At 41.9% G+C, this 18389-nt stretch overlaps 1 protein-coding gene across 2 annotated transcripts in view; it reads left to right on the top strand.

Annotated features, from left to right (window-relative positions):
• The window catches only part of pappaa (pregnancy-associated plasma protein A, pappalysin 1a), an 85425-nt gene that overhangs the window by 20841 nt on the left and 46195 nt on the right, over window positions 1–18389 (top strand). For both annotated transcript variants that reach the window (XM_047570158.1, XM_047570159.1), the window contains exons 7-10: window positions 1962–2463; window positions 9573–9701; window positions 9825–9916; window positions 12513–12709. In XM_047570158.1, the coding sequence (XP_047426114.1) occupies window positions 1962–2463; window positions 9573–9701; window positions 9825–9916; window positions 12513–12709 (920 nt within the window). The remainder of the gene's footprint in view (window positions 1–1961; window positions 2464–9572; window positions 9702–9824; window positions 9917–12512; window positions 12710–18389) is intronic.

Here is an 18389-nt window from a genome sequence, read left to right as displayed (position 1 = left end):
TTACGCCAGTCGCACGGCCACCCTCCTGTTACACATGTTTGAAATAAAAAAAATTAATGCTTAATAGCTTGATATTGAATGCAAAATGATAATAATAATGCATATTTATAAAAATCACTAGGCCGAGTTTAATATACACATATATTAGGTAGGGGGTCACTACTTAATCTCTCCATCAGTCTGGGAGTCCTTGGCCTGAAATTGTTGAAGATCCCTGCTTAAAGCCACTGTCTGTGCCTCACTCCTTTTCATGCTTCTTAGATTTTTATGCTTCTCACGTTGTAGCGTTTCCCTTTTTTCCCAGTTCAAGTTAACCTTTTTAGCAATCAGCAATCGCCACATGCTGTTAGCTTGTTGGAGAAAGCAAAGGCATTATCATACCGTCAATCAGCCTTGAGACGAAGGACTGCCTACCAATATTTTTAGCTATTACAAAGACTTTTGAAAATAAATCCATGTTCTAACAGACATCAGTATGTAATGCTCTTAAAAAAAAAGAAAGAAAAAAGTCAGCTTTTACCGAAAAGGAATGGGACGACGTCCAGTGGCGTATTGCGTTGGCCAGTCAAACACATGCCAGTGCATGTTTCCCGAAGGATAAATGTCTGACATGAAAGGGAATTTCTACTATTTAGCTGTTAACGTTAAGGATGACAGGTGATTTTTTTTTTGCCATGATAACTGCTGTAAAATCCACACGCTCTACAACCACAGCAACAGTGTCAACTCAAAACTGAACATAAACACATGAGCTTATCAATACTATGTGCTGCAGATATGTTTAGCTTAGCGTAGCCGAGACAAAAAAAGAAGTGGTATATCTTTTCCATGTATACAAAATTAACATCACTCACGCATTTATATAAACACAGGGGGATATTTCGTCTGCAGCGAAGAACATGTTGCATTGCATTTCTGTTAAATATAAGCTCCTTGCTTGCACAGACTGCACTGCCAATCATTGCTACTATGTTGCATGTTGGAAACACAGTTTACATTGCCTTGGGTTACACAATGGATGACACCCCTGCTCTGTCTCCTCTTAAATCTCCGACTACATTAGCAGCAACGCCAGAGCAGGAGTAGGGCCCATCATAACAGCTGACATTACAAAATATTTTCAGTGGCTAAAGCTCCTTTCCTCGCAAACTCAATGAAAATGTACCCAGAAAGCCAGGACTACATGAGCGGAGCGAAGCCAAGCTCTTGGAGTACCTTGGTTCATTCTCTTCCAGCCTCCCCACTTTTTCTTCCTCCCTCTCTTCTCTTTTTCTCTGGCTCTCTCTGTTTTTTTTCTTTAATTCACCTCCACTCTGGCCACACACACACTTACAGTACAATAATAAATGTGTTGAGATAATGTGGCTTGGAAACCGTATTCAGTCCTCACTTGATTAAACACTGGAATTTTGCACGGTGCCCAGAAATGAGGTTAGCAAATGGCTTTGTTGGTTGCCAGCTTGGAAATGCACAAAAGGAAATCGAGGGAGAACATAGTGTCTGCCGCTCGCTGGCTTCTAAAAGTGCTTGATGAATGTTAGTGTACGTCACTTGGGATAATGCGAGTTAGCTGTGTGTGGACTCCAAATATGGCTGGAGTGTGACTGGTAGGGGTTGTAATGACTGCGCTGAAGTGAGAACCCTGTGCAGGGCCCCTCTCAGAAGGTACACACCTCAGCTCTGCCTTTCCTCTGCAGATGGACTAACAATGAACTCTCAGTTTCACCTCAACCTTGATGCTGCAAGAACTGCAGATACACCAAAAATGCCACTGATGCAAAGTCGTGCTTGTCAAAAAGCAAAAAAAAAATGAAAAATAAAAAAAATAAACACTTTTATGTAATTTAACAGCCGCTCGTGTTTATCTTGGAAATGGCCATCGTACTGTTATGTCATTGCATGAATTTTATACTTGTTTACATGTGATGTGTGGCACTTACTCTTGTTATTTTATCCCATAGGTCCTCCAGATGTGGAGCAGGCCTGTGAGCCAAGTGTGCGCACCTGGAGCCCCAATGCAGGGATTGAGCAAGGTGTCGTTGGCCTGTCAGAGTGCCCCCTCCAGGGCTGCATGCTTCAGCTAGAGTTCCCGTACCCGCTGATACCTGACTCCTTGACCGTGTGGGTCACCTTCTTCAGTCCCGAAGAAACAGCACTGCCCGCTATCCATAACATCTTGCTGCTGACTGTTCGTGGGAACAACATTTCACTGGGTCCCAGTAATGTTTTCTGTGACACCCCATTGACTCTGAAGCTGGACATAGAGGAAGAGGTGTACGGCGTTCAGTTTTACACCATGGAGCAACACCTGGAGATTGACGCCACTCTCTTGGCGTCCAAGCCAGACTGCAGCCTTTGCAGGCACTGCCAGCCACTACGCTACCGCCTGTTGCGCCAGCCGCCCTTCACCCACGCACCACATGGCCTGATGTTGAATGAACCGTCCCGCCGATATACAGACAGGTGAGTGGCCCGGTAGGTCCACAAATATCTGTCATACTGAGCGCCTGTGTCAGCAGTGTGCACAAAACTCGAGGCTGCTCTCCCTGACATTCCTGAGTTGAGAAATAACTAAATAGCATATAAAACAAATGTTCTGGAAAGAACAACCGTTCTTCCTTGTAAAGGAGGAATGGTCGAAGACATACAATACATTTGAACAATTGTTTTTACACAAAGTGTTATCTGTTAGACGCTGAAAATTGCTGAGTGGTTACCTCAGACATGCCAGTAAAAAGTGTTTATTTATCTGTGGAAACTATCCACAAAAATATGCTCTTGTAATACCAGATATCCTTTTCGATACCCCCCGGGACCACTAGCGAGCCACCACTGCTTCTGTAGTTTCAAATCTGTTGCCCAACATTTGTTTCCTATGTCACAGGTCAGTTGTTGCCCACATTTGTTTTTTCCCTTGTTCCGTGAAGCAAGGGCAGATAGATGGCTTGTTGAAGGTATTATCTGCACACTGTGGCGAGAGTTTAGTGCTTTGCTTTCATGGAATGTGCTGACTTGATAAAACTGTGCTATACATGGCACCGCCGCGTGTTATGCCATCTCGCTATCGTGCTGTCAGCGCGGTTCACATGAGAAGGAAAGCGCTTGATAAGAGTCAAAAAGGTGAGCATGCGTGTTATGCAAGATGGAGCGATGACATCTGGGTCCTTCAAAGCGCCGGCGCGCAGCTTCTCGCTAGGACGGCAGCGCATGTGGAAGGCCGCCTCCCGTGGGGATGTATTTATTCAGAGGTTTTGGCACACTTTGGTGATTATTGATGTACTGTAGGTAGTTTTACTACTGTGGTGTAATTCACTAGCTGTGGTCGCATTCCAGTGGTAGTGGTCAGCAGCAATGGCTGTCTATTCTGTGTTGTGAGAGCATGTGGGATCTTGTCTCTGTTAGGTGGTCGGAGAATTTCTGTTGAAAGTCGGCATGTGTGTACTAGCTATCAAAATTGTTAGTTTAATTTAAACTATATACTAACTATAAAAAGCCCCCCACAAATGATAGCTGTAACAAAACGTGCTACACTTTATTTTTTTAAGCATTAATTTCTCTTATTTATTATTATTGAACAAATGGACATTACGTTACTGGGGCATTAGCTCATCTTCAAGCAGTTTATGAGTTTATTATCACACTTTGGGGTGGATCTGCTAAATTCTTTCTTAGGCTTTTTTTTTGATAAGGAACTATTCCTCTGGCTGAGCCAACGTCTCACAACAAACAGCCTTTGTCATGGCGGCACATGCAGTTCACCCAGATGTTTTGGCATGCCACAGATCCAGTGAAAATGACTCCGTTTGATCATCCGCGTCCAGCTGCTGAAATGCTTTTGTTGACCACACAGAAAGTCACTTCTTCCCGTGGTATGTTTCCATGGGGTGGGGGGTGGCGGAGGGAAGACTGACCTCCTGCTGTCAGTCTGCTGGCGTTCATCTGAGCCGGGGCAAACGGAACAAGAGGAACGGCTGACATTTTGGCTTCTTTGGCTCCATCCATGGGTGGTGGTGGTTTGTTTGGAATGGCTGGGAGGTCAGGGTGACAGAGTAAATTATAGTGGAGAGTAAGAAGGGTGAAGAAGAGATGCCGGGCTGAACAGTTGGGGGTAAATCATTGCTATGGGCTCGGAGGGTGGGTGGCAATGGGCGATGAAGGAGAACATAAGGGTGTCGGGAAAGCATGAAGACAGAGGGTAGGAGAGCTCACAGCTAAGGGAGACAGAGGGTAGCTCCTCCCTTCCCCCGAACCGGTTCTGCACAACTCTTTGCCTTCATTTGCTCTATTCATCCCTTCATTATTACAATACTGCATACTTTGTGTCTTCACTTATGTATGCATGATAATTTTTCGCGTTTTACTATATTTTTTTGCGTCTTTCTGGCTATTTTTTTAAAAAAAAAACATCAATACATCTGTGTTCCAGTGATTATCAGTTCGGTACACAGAAATGATGGTAGTGTGTTCAAACGCAGATTCTTGCCAAAGAGTCTAAATCCCGCTCCCGGTGCACTGTTCTGATGGTTCTGTTGAGATAATATGTTGGCGAGGGCGCGTAGGGAAAAGTCTTGGGGGTCCTGGATTCAAGGCTCAGACTCAGGTAAGGTTTCTTCACGGACCACGATATCAAAAATCACAAAAATGCAGCCGCTCATGCAAATGGAAACCGCAGGCTCACAGGGGCATTCTGTAAAGGCATGCACTTTCCATTAAATGTCACCTTCTATCTCTTCTAAAGTATCTCCTATAACGCTAAACATGCAGCATTACTTAGTTTGACATGCGGTGGGCGTAAAATGAATAGCAGTAAAAAAAAAAAAACTAAAATTCAAAAAGGAGCTTCGCTGCGTCCGTCACTCTCGCAGGCCCAATCTAAGTTTTTTTTTTCCCCTTCAACTTCCTTATATTTATCTGTTTTTCTCATCTGGGATCTTTCAGCCAAGAACAACAAGGAGAATGGAAACACATCCATATGTATGCTCACACATAGCGCGCACATCAGTGAAGCTCCAGAACACACACACACACACGAACACACACACTATAGTGCTCTTCTTGCTCTCAGTAGCAGACACATGCAATCACACATGCTTATATGTCTAATCACCTGGTACAATCAAAATACCTTTGAAAAGCATGTTATTGTGCCATGCGACCGACTTTGAGAGCAAACCAAGATAAAAAAAAAAAAAAAAAAAAAACTTGCTTCATACAGGGGTCTCAGAAAGAATGTCTGGATGAACAAACAAGCACCGGGCGATGAATCCTTGTTGCATGATAACTCCACAGTGACTTAAGTAAAGCCCTTTGTAGTGCGCGTTGTATATCAGATCAGCTACACATGACATTTGATCGGTTACAGATGAAACTGTGTTTTTTTTTTAGGAATTCTGGACGCGCGCCTAAAATTATAAGTATCGCTGGACGCCATCCATATCGTCCATGTGTCAAGTGCGACCTATAGATGAAGCTGGTCATAAATGCTTTCATAGATTTACTACGTATTAATGCCTGTGTCATTAAAAAGCTCGTTCCTCTCTATTTATTGCACTTAAGAAGTTCTATGGGAGAGAGAATTTATTGACTCTTGTTACATCCGCACCACTTGTTCGGTTTTATTCTTCCCTGCTGCCAGCACAGCCCGCAGCGGTATAAGGTCAGGGGGGGAATCAAGCATCCTCCTGATTGGGAACAGATTGAAAGAACATTTAAAGTCTTGTTATCGTTGGTATCACTGTGAAGAGTGGGAATGTTTTGCCCTTTGGAAACAAAGATGTGTTAGGACGTCCAAGAAACATGTAAACTGAGCAGATTCGATTGATCTTTTTCAATTAATCTATTGGTTGTTTTCTGATTAGTTCATACTGTGAACATGTTCTCACAATTAACATTTTGAACTTTAACTTCTTACCAATGATCATCAAAAAGATTAAGATTAATGCAATTAAGAACTATACCAAGGGCCCCGAAACTGATGAGAGATTCAAATACACAGGTTCAAATATTCTTTTTTTAGCATATGTATATATGCGTGTGTGTGAAATTATTCGATCCATTTTGGTCTCAGTAGTTGGTTGATGGGAGCAAGCTACACCGTTAGCTTCTCTTCTGCTAATATTACAGCAGCGATAGGGGCGGGTCCTACTGTGTACAGGTCTTCTTCCTCCATTTACCCTTTATTAAAATATGTTGGATTCATATTTATGTGTTAATTAATGGGAAAACTAAAAAAAATATATATATATAAAAAATGTCTAATCAATCAACAATTTCGCGACCCCTCTGCAGTACTTCTGTGGACCCCCTGTTGAAGACCTTTGAACTATACTATATTGTTAGCCTAATAGCATAATTGCTAGTAAAAATCATATTTGAACATTTCTGGAAAACAGGAAAGAACAATTTTTAGCAAACACATTGGTATTTTTATTGATATTGGAAGGGTAAGTCAAAAAAATGACAGTTACGCTTCACAGAGGACACAAATATCCAGTCGTCTCTTGAAGAGTTGCGCACAGTCTGTGCTCTGTCATTCACCTTAACTTCCTCAACAACACATTTTGTCTTATTCTGGTAGTACACCAACAATCATAGCACTCCATCTTTTCTGCTGGAAGAGATTAATCCTTGGAGTAAACGACCTTGCTTGTCAGGAAACATGAAAACAGCGCTGTCATGTTTTTTTTTTTTTTTTTTTTTCTCAACTGGCTACAACATGTTCAACTAAACAGAAACTCATTCGAAGCTATTTTGAATTTATCTGTAATTGTGGATTACCCACGGGATGACAGAAGGACTAAACCTCAGCGTAATGAAGAATGAATGACCTAATCATATTTTCCACAAAAGCCCTCTGACCCAACTTCCCTAGACCCTATTTTAGGAATTATGATTTCCTCCTTCATTTTCCTCGTCTGTCCTTTAACTCTTTCTGTTTGCTCAGACTTCTGTGACCATGTTTTCCACTGTGGCTAGATCAGGCGGCACTTTTTTTTTTTTTTTTTTTTATGTGTGTGTACTTGTATATGACAGCCCGAATATCAGTTTGTCCACAAAAAGGAAACTTGCCTGATTCCTTTCAAAGCACTGTCTTCTTTCCATTGTGTGTGTTTGGTCTCCTCAAAGATAAAGTCTCCCACAGCTCGACTTTTCCAGGGGCTTAACTAATTCAATTAGGAGGGGGCATGTTGTGCAGCCCGGAGTTGCACCAGCATGAACAAGTGTTGCGGAACAGGACACGCCTCTGTATGGATGACAGCCTGTCAGATCAAGCGTTATGTGTTGATGTTGATTAAGCCAACATAAATATCTCATCTTAGGCATGAGTTTTTTTCTTGTCTGGTAGGAAGTTCAATTTGATAAGTCTTATGGGCCCCCTTTTTAAAAAAAATAAATACATAAAAAATTCGAACTGCACAGCTAACTTGATAGGTCTACCTTTGTCTATAGGGGATTCAATGAACAAACACAAGAGGAATTAATAATAGGATGATAAGGGGGAAAAAATGGCTATGAACCGTAATCAGAAATGATCACAGAGAAACAATGTTTCCCATCAATCTTTCATTAAAAGAAGCAGAGCATGTGTGCACACAAGTAAATATGGAAATATTCACATCTATTCCTACCATTTAGGGGATGTTTGTTACACATGTTCAGGTCTCCTGAACATCACTCAAAAGACTTTGTAGATTTAATAGCTGACTTTGGCTGGTGCTGCAGCGCATTTACACTGGGAACTATATGGCAGAGTTGGGAATAGCAGTTTATGCATGTGTACAGGCCATTGTTGGCAGTCAGTATGTTGTTTGTGTGTGTGTGTTGTCTATTAAAAGTTTGGAGCACGGGGCAGCGTGTATACTTTATATCCACGTGCTGCACGCGCATTTTCCCAGCGCAGCGCTCTCGCCTGCTCTTCGCTGCATTCGCAGCATTGCAGAAGGCGGTCCAAAATTAAGTCAGAGATACTTGATGGTCCACATGAAATGATTGTTTTTTTCCTGTTTGCCCTGATTTTCTGACATCATCACTTCCCACCTGCATACCTAATGCCTGCCGCACAGTTAACCGACAATAGCCCCGATTGTACCAAACAATTACACACTCCCATCCCCTTTATGCCCTGCATAACTCCGTAAATACAGCAGCACTCACTCATCTTCTCTATTGTGTTGACTTAGTCCCATTAAGCAAATATATAATTAGAAAAACAAATACAGATATAGTTTGCCCCTATATTTAATCAATCATTACAACACCCATCTTTCAAGAGATTGCACACAGCTTGTTTGAAACTTTTACGTTTCCTTTTAAAGAAAATCATGCAATCTAATGAAGTGATCACCTGCCACACAAAGACAAATTGAAGACATTCATATAGCATAAATTATAGAGAGTGGTACCCTAAATCAAAACGACACGCATGATCTGTCAACCCTGAAGCTACCCTTAACTTATACCAAGTCTACAGCCTAAAAAACTGAACGATTTATGTCGGAGTGACATGCGTTTTGTCCCCAAAAGGAAGTCAAGTTCCCACAGTGTGACTGTGTAAACAGATTTACGACCCCACAGCATAAGTAATGCAAGTGCACACACGGGACCAAAAACTCTGAAAGCCCCCAAAAAACAAAAAAAAGCAGGAGCAGGGGGGACCATGGACGAAAAACCATAACCATACGCTACAAATCAAAACTGGAAATGGGAAACCAAACCTATAAGCGAAGGAAAAGGGTGTCAAAACGGAAAGAAATCTGTGGCCAAATTACTGGCAAATGAGAGTGCTTATGTGAAATTTTTATTTATTGATTTATTTTATTTTTTTCTTGCCTTTACATATGTTTTATTTTAAGTATAACCAATCTGAATACACGAATCAAGATTGAGGATTTAGTGGCTTATGCCAACCAGCAGTTAAAGCGGCCAGAACCCAACCCGATTATTCTAAGGGGAACATGTAAAGGCAAAGAACAAATGAGAAAAATTGTACTATTTTACGTTACAAATCAGAATAATTGATGTCACAAAAGCACACTCAATTGCACGTTTGTCGCTTCCTGGTTTTCTTTCCATGGGTTTTTGCTGCTTTTCTTATGATTCTGGTCTCTCATTTACAGCGTTGGTTTGTTTATGGTTTTTGATTTTCCCAGTTATGTTTTTTTTGTTTTCCTTTCAGACTTTTTTTCTTATCACGGTGACTCAAGAAACCATCGTGACGACTTATGTACACCGTCAAAGTGAGTAGCCCCCCACTCCCCCGAACATGTTCTCCCCTCCGTTCCTCGCGATGGTTCCTTGAATCACCGTGATAAGGAAACAAGGCAAAGCTGGACCCAATAGTGGCGGCCACGTCAGCAGTAGGTAGAAACGCGGACGTGTGTTGAGGCGCTTGATAGGAAACTAAAAGTCACACACGAGCACCCACCAGCAAACAGAGCGTCAGTCCTATCGACCCCTTCTCCACAGGCCTGTTTTACTTTCTTACTTTTTTTTCCCTCAGTGTACAATCCTTAAATTTCTCTCTCTGTCTATCTTGAAATATAAACTATTATTTTTTGTCCCTTTCTGTCTAGGGATGTGGCACCACATGTTGTGTATACTTACCAGGTCCAAACAATCTCCAGCCAGAGCGAGAGCGAGCCGTCCCCACCCCTGTTGCATGAACTTGGGGCTTCCTACTGCGGGGATGGACACATCCAGAGGTACACACAAGTGTTCATAGCTCACACGAACGCACCCAAATGTGAATGGAGCACTTTTTATTGTGTTTCATCAGTTTCCAAGTGTGTGTGTGTGTGTCTAAATATGGCCTCCTGCTATTTTAGCTCCAAAGGGGAAGAATGCGATGATATGAATTCTATGAATGGGGATGGCTGCTCCAGTCAGTGCAGGAAGGAGGCCTTCTTCAACTGTGTTGGTAAGTCAAATAAGGACAAAGCTACTCTGAAAGTTAAAATAGGAACGTCAGTGGTGAATTTATGTGAAAGAAAATACCAGAACGGGAAAGAGTTTATCATATCAACATATTTTATCCCCGTGTTTCTCAAACAGAGCTGCTCTGTTGTCGTCTGAAAATGGACATTTGTTGTAATATATATCAACAGCTGTGAACGAGGGACTCCGTATCATACCATTTTGAGCCATTGCTTGTTTCAGACTGCAGCAGATTCGTGTTTGTCATGTAAAGAGAAGTCCCTGAAAGTTACGAAAACATATTTTACTGGCCAGAAGTCCGGTCAGGGTTTTGTGTTTTTTTGCCATGTGGTGCTATTGTCTCTTCGGATTTCTCAGGCCCTCGTGTTTACACATTATTTCACGGAAGAGAGAGGCTTCAGAATTTTCAATGAGGCTCACTTTGTGAATGAGCGGGTTTACCATCCATGTGTACATCATCTGTTTTGAGCCTTTCCCAAAGGAATACAAAAGCAGAAGATATCATAATCGTTTTGACCTCTTGCAGAAAAAAAAAAAAAAGAAGAAAAAAAAATTTAAATCTGGAAATCATTATTGTTGAAAGGGTGGATGTAATCTTATTTAACATAGTTAAGTGGACGGCCTCTCCTACTGTACGTTGTTTTACTTTGTGAATAGATGGATGGTTTCCTGTCCTGTCTCCTGCTGGCCGACAAGCTTTTTTTTTTTTTTTTTCTGCGCTTTTTGTGTCCGTGTGTTTGTGCATGCACAGCGCATGCATGCATGGACACACATGTGTGAGCCTCTGTGAAGTGGCCACTTAATCCCTGTCAGATTGCTGGATGACTGCTTTGGCTGTGCTGTTTTTCCACCAACTGCAGTGCTCTGGGATGTGTGTGCGTGCGTGTTTGTGTGTCCAACACCGTCTGACATAGCTGAAGTTTTGCACAGAAATCTGACACTATAATGACAGGACCTTCTGTCCATCTATCTGTATGTGCAAAAGAGTTCCCGCTTGTCAGCGTGCCGGATAGTGAAAGGGAGAACTGGATGGAGAATTGATACTAAGTACACAACAGGTTTAGGGTGTTACAATCTGGATGAGCTTTAATAGGCTATTCACACGACTGCGCAGATTTATATCTGGAACTGATGAAATTCACAAGTTGTTTTCACATGACCCCACCTGGTGTCACAATCCCAGGGGCTATGTCTCAACAGGGCTCCAAGTCATAATTAACACAGGTGCAGATAAAGCATGAAATAAATGCAATCAGCGTTTCTTTAGCCACAGTGTTCGAGTCAGATTTCACTCCTCCCCCCTCTCATATATGTCGTCGAATATAGCTTAAGGTGCTTATTGAAAAATGAAAAAAAAAGGCCTCTTTATGTTTCTTTGTTTTCTCAACTCATCTCATCCCTCCCTTTCTTCCTCTAGCTGCAGAGCTTTCCTCTCGTTGCTCATGCACTCAGTCACCTTCCCACTTTTCCGTTATCTGTTTACTCTATCCCTGTCCAAATTCAAATACTGTAGCAATACTCTTTCACACCTTTTTTCATCCTTTCACTCGTCTTCTCTTTCAGCTCACATTGGACCCATTATTCCCGCACCCTTCGCGAGCCATTGTTTGCGCTGCTCCTTGTCTCAGTCCCACCCCTTCCCTTATTCCTTGCCTCTGTTCCTGCTGAGTGAGTGGCGGGAGTCTATTCTTTATGCCCCCTCAGTAGCCCCTTGTTTTACCATTGCCAGAGCACAGAACTGACTTGAGCTTTTGGCCGTGCTGGGGATGGCTGGAATTTCGAGAAGGAGGCCCCGGCCAACTTGGCACAGAATGCCGCCTTTCCCCCTAACTGGAACCCCACCGGCTGACGCTGCTTTAGCTGAGGGCTGAGACCAATGAGGCCCAGGCAACCTCCCTGCTTTGCTCCCCTCTCCTTCAGTCCATAAGCTTTCAGTTCCAGACCTTAACTCCGGGTGGGATGTCTGGAAAAAATACTGCTGTATCTTTCTTTACCCCTTGACTTTGTCTGTCTTGCTCAAATTTTATTACGCTCCCTCTCTTTCATTCTTTTGTTTCTTTTCTCCTGACCTTTACATAGTCTCTCATCTGTTTATATACAGTGGCACACACAACAATGTATCCTTCTTTTATTTTTTACCTTTTACCTTCTTCCCTTGTCTTTATCTGGTCCTCTCTGTCTTCAAATGCCAAAACAATAGATATTAAGGCTAGACATTATAAACTCCATAAGAAAGGTTGTATGAGAACTCCTCTGTATGACTTTGTAGAAATGAGGGCAGAGGCTTGGGTGGTTGCGGTGGGGATATATCTGTGAAGCTTCTCAGTCATCCAGGTTGCGGTATGTCCAAATGCGGAAAATCAGAAATTAAGGCAGCTGGGCTTGTAAGGTTTCTTGAGGACATTTCGCGAGTCATCCAACCAACCGGTTTCTTCGGTTCTTAATGACTGGTGGGAAGTTCCTTCAAGTGTAGGTGGACCGATGCGTTGGTTTGATTTCCCTCAATTAACAAATCTGCACATTCCTCACCGCACTTATTTCAGAGCACAACCTTTTCTGTACTTTTTTTTCGACCGCAGGAGAGCCAAGCATGTGCTACTACTATGACGGCGATGGGGTGTGCGAAGACTTTGAGCGGGAGACTGGCGTGAGAGACTGTGGCCTCTACACCCCCAGTGGTTACCAGGATCAGTGGGCTTCCGCGGTCGAGGTTTCCCATGAAGAAAAGCCCTACTGCTCTGGCGAGGTTGCTGCTGGGTATCCGGCTGTTACTAAGGTAAGGTCATACAAACTTTGTATCGCCAACACATGTCGCAGTTGCCGTCATTGATGTAATTTAGATGGCAGGAAAAATTTCTACTCGTAGACGAGTGATTGCATATCTTGTCAATCTACGACCAATCAGCTGATTGAACAAAACAGTCCTTAAGTCTTTGAAGATTTGCAACTGTTGCTTTTTCTCTCTGTGAAAGAAGTTCCCGGTTTGCTAGTTAAGTGAGACTGGGACCTTTGATTAGACGTCTACCAGGGGGAGTGCTGAAGTTTGCCCCTTTCATTAGAGTAATGTTTATTGAAGACAGCAAGAGAAGCCATTGATTCCACCTGAGCCCGGTGGATGTATTGATCTGTTGCTGGTGCAACTTAGAAGGTGGCTGACTGCCCAAAACATCAAGGTGACACATTCGTTTGCTCACAAACACAAACTAAACCATAACCCGACATTAACCAAATCCTTCACACCAACATTCAATGATTTACGTTATGAAAATGTGCCTTTTGTGCCCAAAAGCTGCTTCGGTCTACACATCGTGGCTGTGTATAGAGGTTTTTGTCGGCACAACATGATGTAATAGAAGTGCTCACGGCACAAACACAAAGCTTCAGACACATACAAGTGCATTGGCCTCAATCCTATTTAATCCCCACTCGCTAATATGGATGGTGAAAGCTAAGACATGTTGTTGACGTATACTATCTCTCGGTTAAAGCCCCATTTATTATTGCATTTCACTATGATTGAGTTTCTTACTGGCTTTCAAGATGTATTTTGTCGAAACCAAATTCTTGCTCTGGTTGCTTGGAATGTTGACATTAATGTATTGTTAAATTTAATTTGATAAATTTTAATTAGGGATTGGATTTGGAGAGCCTTTAGAGGGAGCCAGATCTTGTCCACCCGTTCCTTTTAAAGAGCCGTTCAAAAGACTGGTTCATAAGATGCCAGCCTGGCAGAACCTTATTTTATCCTCAAAATAAGCTGGGTAGTCTAAGATTTAGATCTATATATACAAGATAGACAGATGCTTTATATTTATATGGTCTTTAAACACCTTTCCACTGACTGGGAATCAAACCCTGGTCCGCTGCCATACTCATTACCATGTCAACCCCGTCAACAACACTATCCCAAACTAAAGCAGGACCTTATTTGTGCAACTGTGTCAAAACACCCTGAAAACAATAAAATGGAATAATAATAATAATAATAAAAAAGAACGTCTTGCAAATGTTCCCGTCACTCTTTTTTAAAGAGCTGGTCAATAGATTTGGCTCGCTCGCGATCGTCACCACTCTAACTTTAACGATACAAAGGAGAATCTTTGTATGTTGGATAGTAAGACTCAACACCCTTACCCTGACAGTGCTCTGTCTTCTGTTCTGTGTCCCAGTCTGGGATGAATAAAGCATCTATCTATCTTCTGATGTGCATGTGATGTTGGAACTGCGCGTTGTTGGTGGAGCTCGTTCCCACTGCATTTCACAAGGCCAGTGAACTAGTTATTCTTCACAGCTGTGGTCAGGTGTCCCGCTCAAACAAGGATAGAAGATTAACAGACATCATTTAATGCATTTGATATTTATATTGCATCACTTCAGTGACCAAAAAAAACTTGGTGCTTTCCAACATCATTGCAGATGTTTTATTTTCTGGGGGGAATGAGACATCAGTGGAACATGTCCATATAACCATAAAGAAAGGATTTCTGCTGTGAAGGACACGTTGTTCATTCAAAAACTGCTTTTACTGTGAAGAACACACTGTTCCCTAAGGGTCACACGTGATGAGATCACCTCATTACAAGGCCACTGATAGCGCCTATACACATGTGCAAAACCTGCAAACAGAGGTTGCATAAAGGTCTTGTCCGTACCTCTTGTGGCCTCTCCCTTACATTCTAACACTGCCAGCTATCCGGTAAACTGTAAATTGTTACATCACAAAAATTTGTGCTCAAAGCCCACTGACATTTATTTTTCCACTCCAGTAACATGCACTACAGTCACATCAAATGCCATCTTTTCAACTCCAAATGAACTCTGATTGTGCTGTGTCCTTGCAGTTTTGAGCATACGTATGCACACACAAACAAAACATCCTGCATGTGGACAAGCAGACAAATTCACACGCAGTTGTGAATACACAATTGTGCAAACTTGTTTTCCTATGGGGTTTACTTGGGAAACAATGATAACATTAACCTGATGCAACAGATGGTTTGTTACACAGAACCATCTGAGAATTCGTCCTTGGAAGCTGCTGGGAAAAGGGCAGCCACTTTCAAAAGATACTTAAATGGTGAGTGGCCTAACCATCATGGGATTAGAAAGCTAACAGTCACTCAACCTAGCTATGCATTTCGCATGTAGGCAGACAATGCCATTTTTATTGTTTGAATGAGCAGTCACTTCTTGCTGTCATCACCACAGAATGTAATCACATGTAAAACACCCGCAGTTGTCAAATGTTAATCGTAGGATGCAGATTGTTTGAACCACGGGTGGTTTTAATCTTGGAGCCTGACCTGTTGGATTCTCTCATGATCTTGAGATACTGCAACAATCTATCTGGCCTCACACAGTAAACATAACACAAAATAGCATCAAATAACTGAAGCAAAATAACTAGAGATCAGTCGCACAGATGCATGCATGTGACGCAACTCTTCTCGAGGCTCATGCCACAGATGAGTCATGTAAGGATTTATTGCAGAGATGAAGACCAGGCAGTAGCTTTGTCTTTGTTCACAGATCCAGTTTAAATGCAACCGCTTTAGAGCAACATGCGAAACACCGCAGTGCATGAAACAACTCATTTTGACGTAAACCAACGCTACTTTGGGGGTAAACTTTGGTGATGTCCGGCCACTTGGTTGTTCAATTGCTGTTTTCACTGACAATTTCCCTTGATGCCAACCAGGAATCTGTCGTTGAGTGCCCAATGAAGAGTTCATTCCTTTGCCATCTGGATCTCATTCCGTATCTTTAGTTCTTCCTTCCAGTTTTCTCAGTTTGCGGGTGTGTTTGCAATGTGCCTGGCGACAATGAGTCTTTGTTGGTGGAATGGGATGTAAAAGCTTAATATGGCTTTGATGCAATAACTCAAGAAATCCAAAGTAGCCTATGAGTAGTAACCTATGATGGCATTCTCTTCTTGTTCATATACCTTAATTTTTAGTTGTTTTTTTTTTTTGTTTTTTTAGCTAAGTGTACCTCAAAATGCTGTGGCGGTGCTGGCGTTGACAGATTCACTTATTGCCCTTGACAGAGTGTCAGATCTCTGTTGGGGTAGTAGTGACAATTGCTTGGCAAATTTGCGATTCTGTCATCAATATTAAAATGGTGAGGTTTGACAAACGGTGACTACTGCTAGAATGCAGACCTTGTGTCTGTACTCAAGGGAGACAAGACAGAATACATTATTACTTTTTTTAATATTTTACTTGGAATTATTTCTGTCTTTGTCTGCTTGTAGTCGCTGAGGTATAAATGTGGCATGTTGCAACACAGTATCTTTTCTCAAGAAAGCGCTGTTGAGAGCATTGAGTGACCATGCATAAATAAGCTTAACAGTGACCCTGCCAGTACCTAAGCTGCTGTTGGAACAGCTCTTTTGTTAAATAGAATTCATTATGTGGTTACAACACACTCTCTCCTTGTCATTCACCCAATCTTTGTTTACTAAACTTAACTAAAGTTGCAAATGAACAAAACCCTTATGCATGACAGCATCAATAACAGAGATACGATGAGCAGCCATTTTTTCTTGTTTGGGGCTTGGCACTGCACATAGGGTAACGTTTTGATCTGAGGTAACCGCACTCCGGAGACAATGTCAGTACTATGACAAACAGCCAAAATCACAGTAAAGTTCTCTGCTGGAGTTAGTGTCTGGTTAACCACTAGCATTCATCCCACAGTAAGTACCATTATTGCCTTTCTAGTGCTTGTTTGTGTGCTGGCGTGTGTGTTTATGTGTTAAGGAATAAAGAGAGAGAGGCAAGCAGAGGCCCAGAAAGAGGCTATACTGTACATTAAAAAAAAGGAGTACGCAAAGAAACGACGTCTTAGAGAGATGCTGTGCCACCACGGGACACCTGAGCAGCTTCTCTAAGTACTTGAAGAACTGACTGTGCAGGAGAATCTGCGCTTGTGGTGCTAATTATAATTTTATCACAAGTCAACAGTCCATCCTTTTTAATAGCCCATTCCTTCCTTTGTGGTTTAATTTAATCACGTTTCCTTATTTGTGGTTCACAGCTCTTTGGTAAAGTCTAAAAAGAGATGAGTTCCCCCGATACGGGACAATGCTTTGCGGGGACTTTTTGTTCGAATGAGTGTGTTGGAGGGGATAGGGGGAGTAGATAGCAGATCATTTCCTTCTGATCTAGTAAACAACTCCTGTATTCACTTTGTGTATCAGTCCTGTTTGATGTCTGAAGACAGTGTTGATTCTGTAAGAGTGTGTGTGTGTGTTGAGAGAGAGAGAGAAGCGGGCAGTGTTGATAGGGATCTTTACGGATGCAAGAAAGCAACAACAGCACAAGAAGGCACTTGAGGAGAAAGAAAGATCATGTATCTGCACGAAATCTCAAGTGCTATGTACTCGCGTGTGTGGGAGAAAGAAGTGTGTGTGTGTGTGTGCATTCTAATATTTCTACTGTAAAACCCACACAAGGTAGATGCAAAAGAATATTGAGATGCATTAAGTATTCCATTAAGTACCTTGGTGATTGATTATCTCAATATACAGCATTCGTGCATGAGATCAGATTTTTTTCCCCCTTAACTTCTGAATCTTCATGCATCAAAACAAAGCCAAGGATGGATGAATGATCCCATATTTAAACCACTGCCGAGGGAGGGTTCAGCAACATAAGAATAAATGGTGCATAGAGCCATAAATACATATCGCCCGTTTGTACACAATAGCTTTGTAGCCTGCTGTCTGCCTTACAGAATGTAAATGTGTGCTAGGTCTTTGTAAGGCTGACACACATTCATTTTTAGGTCATGGAGTGTGAATTCCAGCACTATCCCGTGGAGTTAAATAATGGTAGTAATGTTTTTTTGCGATTACCCAAACAAAAAAAAAAAAAAGGGAGGGAAAGAATGACACGCAGACTGGATGATGGATGAGGGCCCAGATTTGTGAGCCGAAATTCCGACAATAGAGCGCACGGCAGTCAAATACTATAAAACCAGCAGAAAATGGAAATTTTATAAAAAGATAATGGCCTAAAATAACAATTAAAATAATGCAAATAGGCAGAAACATGACAAATGACAAATGTACGGACAGATGGGGTCCAAGGTTGTAAATGGAGGTAAAATTATCTGGAATTTAGTTTGACCGACGGTCTCAAAGCATTCAAAAGAAAATACATCACGGGATAAAAATTATTATGAAAGCAGAAAATGATCCAAAACCGCTCTTGTTGGCCGTTCCCACATTAATGTGTCCTGAAATGAGCTGTTTGATCCAATCAAAATACCATATGGACAGGAGACAATGTTTGAAGTTAATAAAGTGGAGACACATAAATGATCACAAAACTGCCAAGGAACCATTTTTGCCAGGTTTAATTGTTGTTTTTGTGTGTGTGTGTGTATGTCATTAAATGTAATACCTCAAATACAGAGCTACCTGTGACTGTAATAATGTCACTTCAGCCAAT

The sequence above is a fragment of the Mugil cephalus genome, chromosome 19 (genome assembly GCF_022458985.1).
Source record: "Mugil cephalus isolate CIBA_MC_2020 chromosome 19, CIBA_Mcephalus_1.1, whole genome shotgun sequence".
NCBI lineage: Eukaryota > Metazoa > Chordata > Actinopteri > Mugiliformes > Mugilidae > Mugil > Mugil cephalus.
The sequence above is the reverse complement of the archived record's forward strand: the minus strand, read 5'-3'. Positions and strand labels throughout refer to the sequence as shown.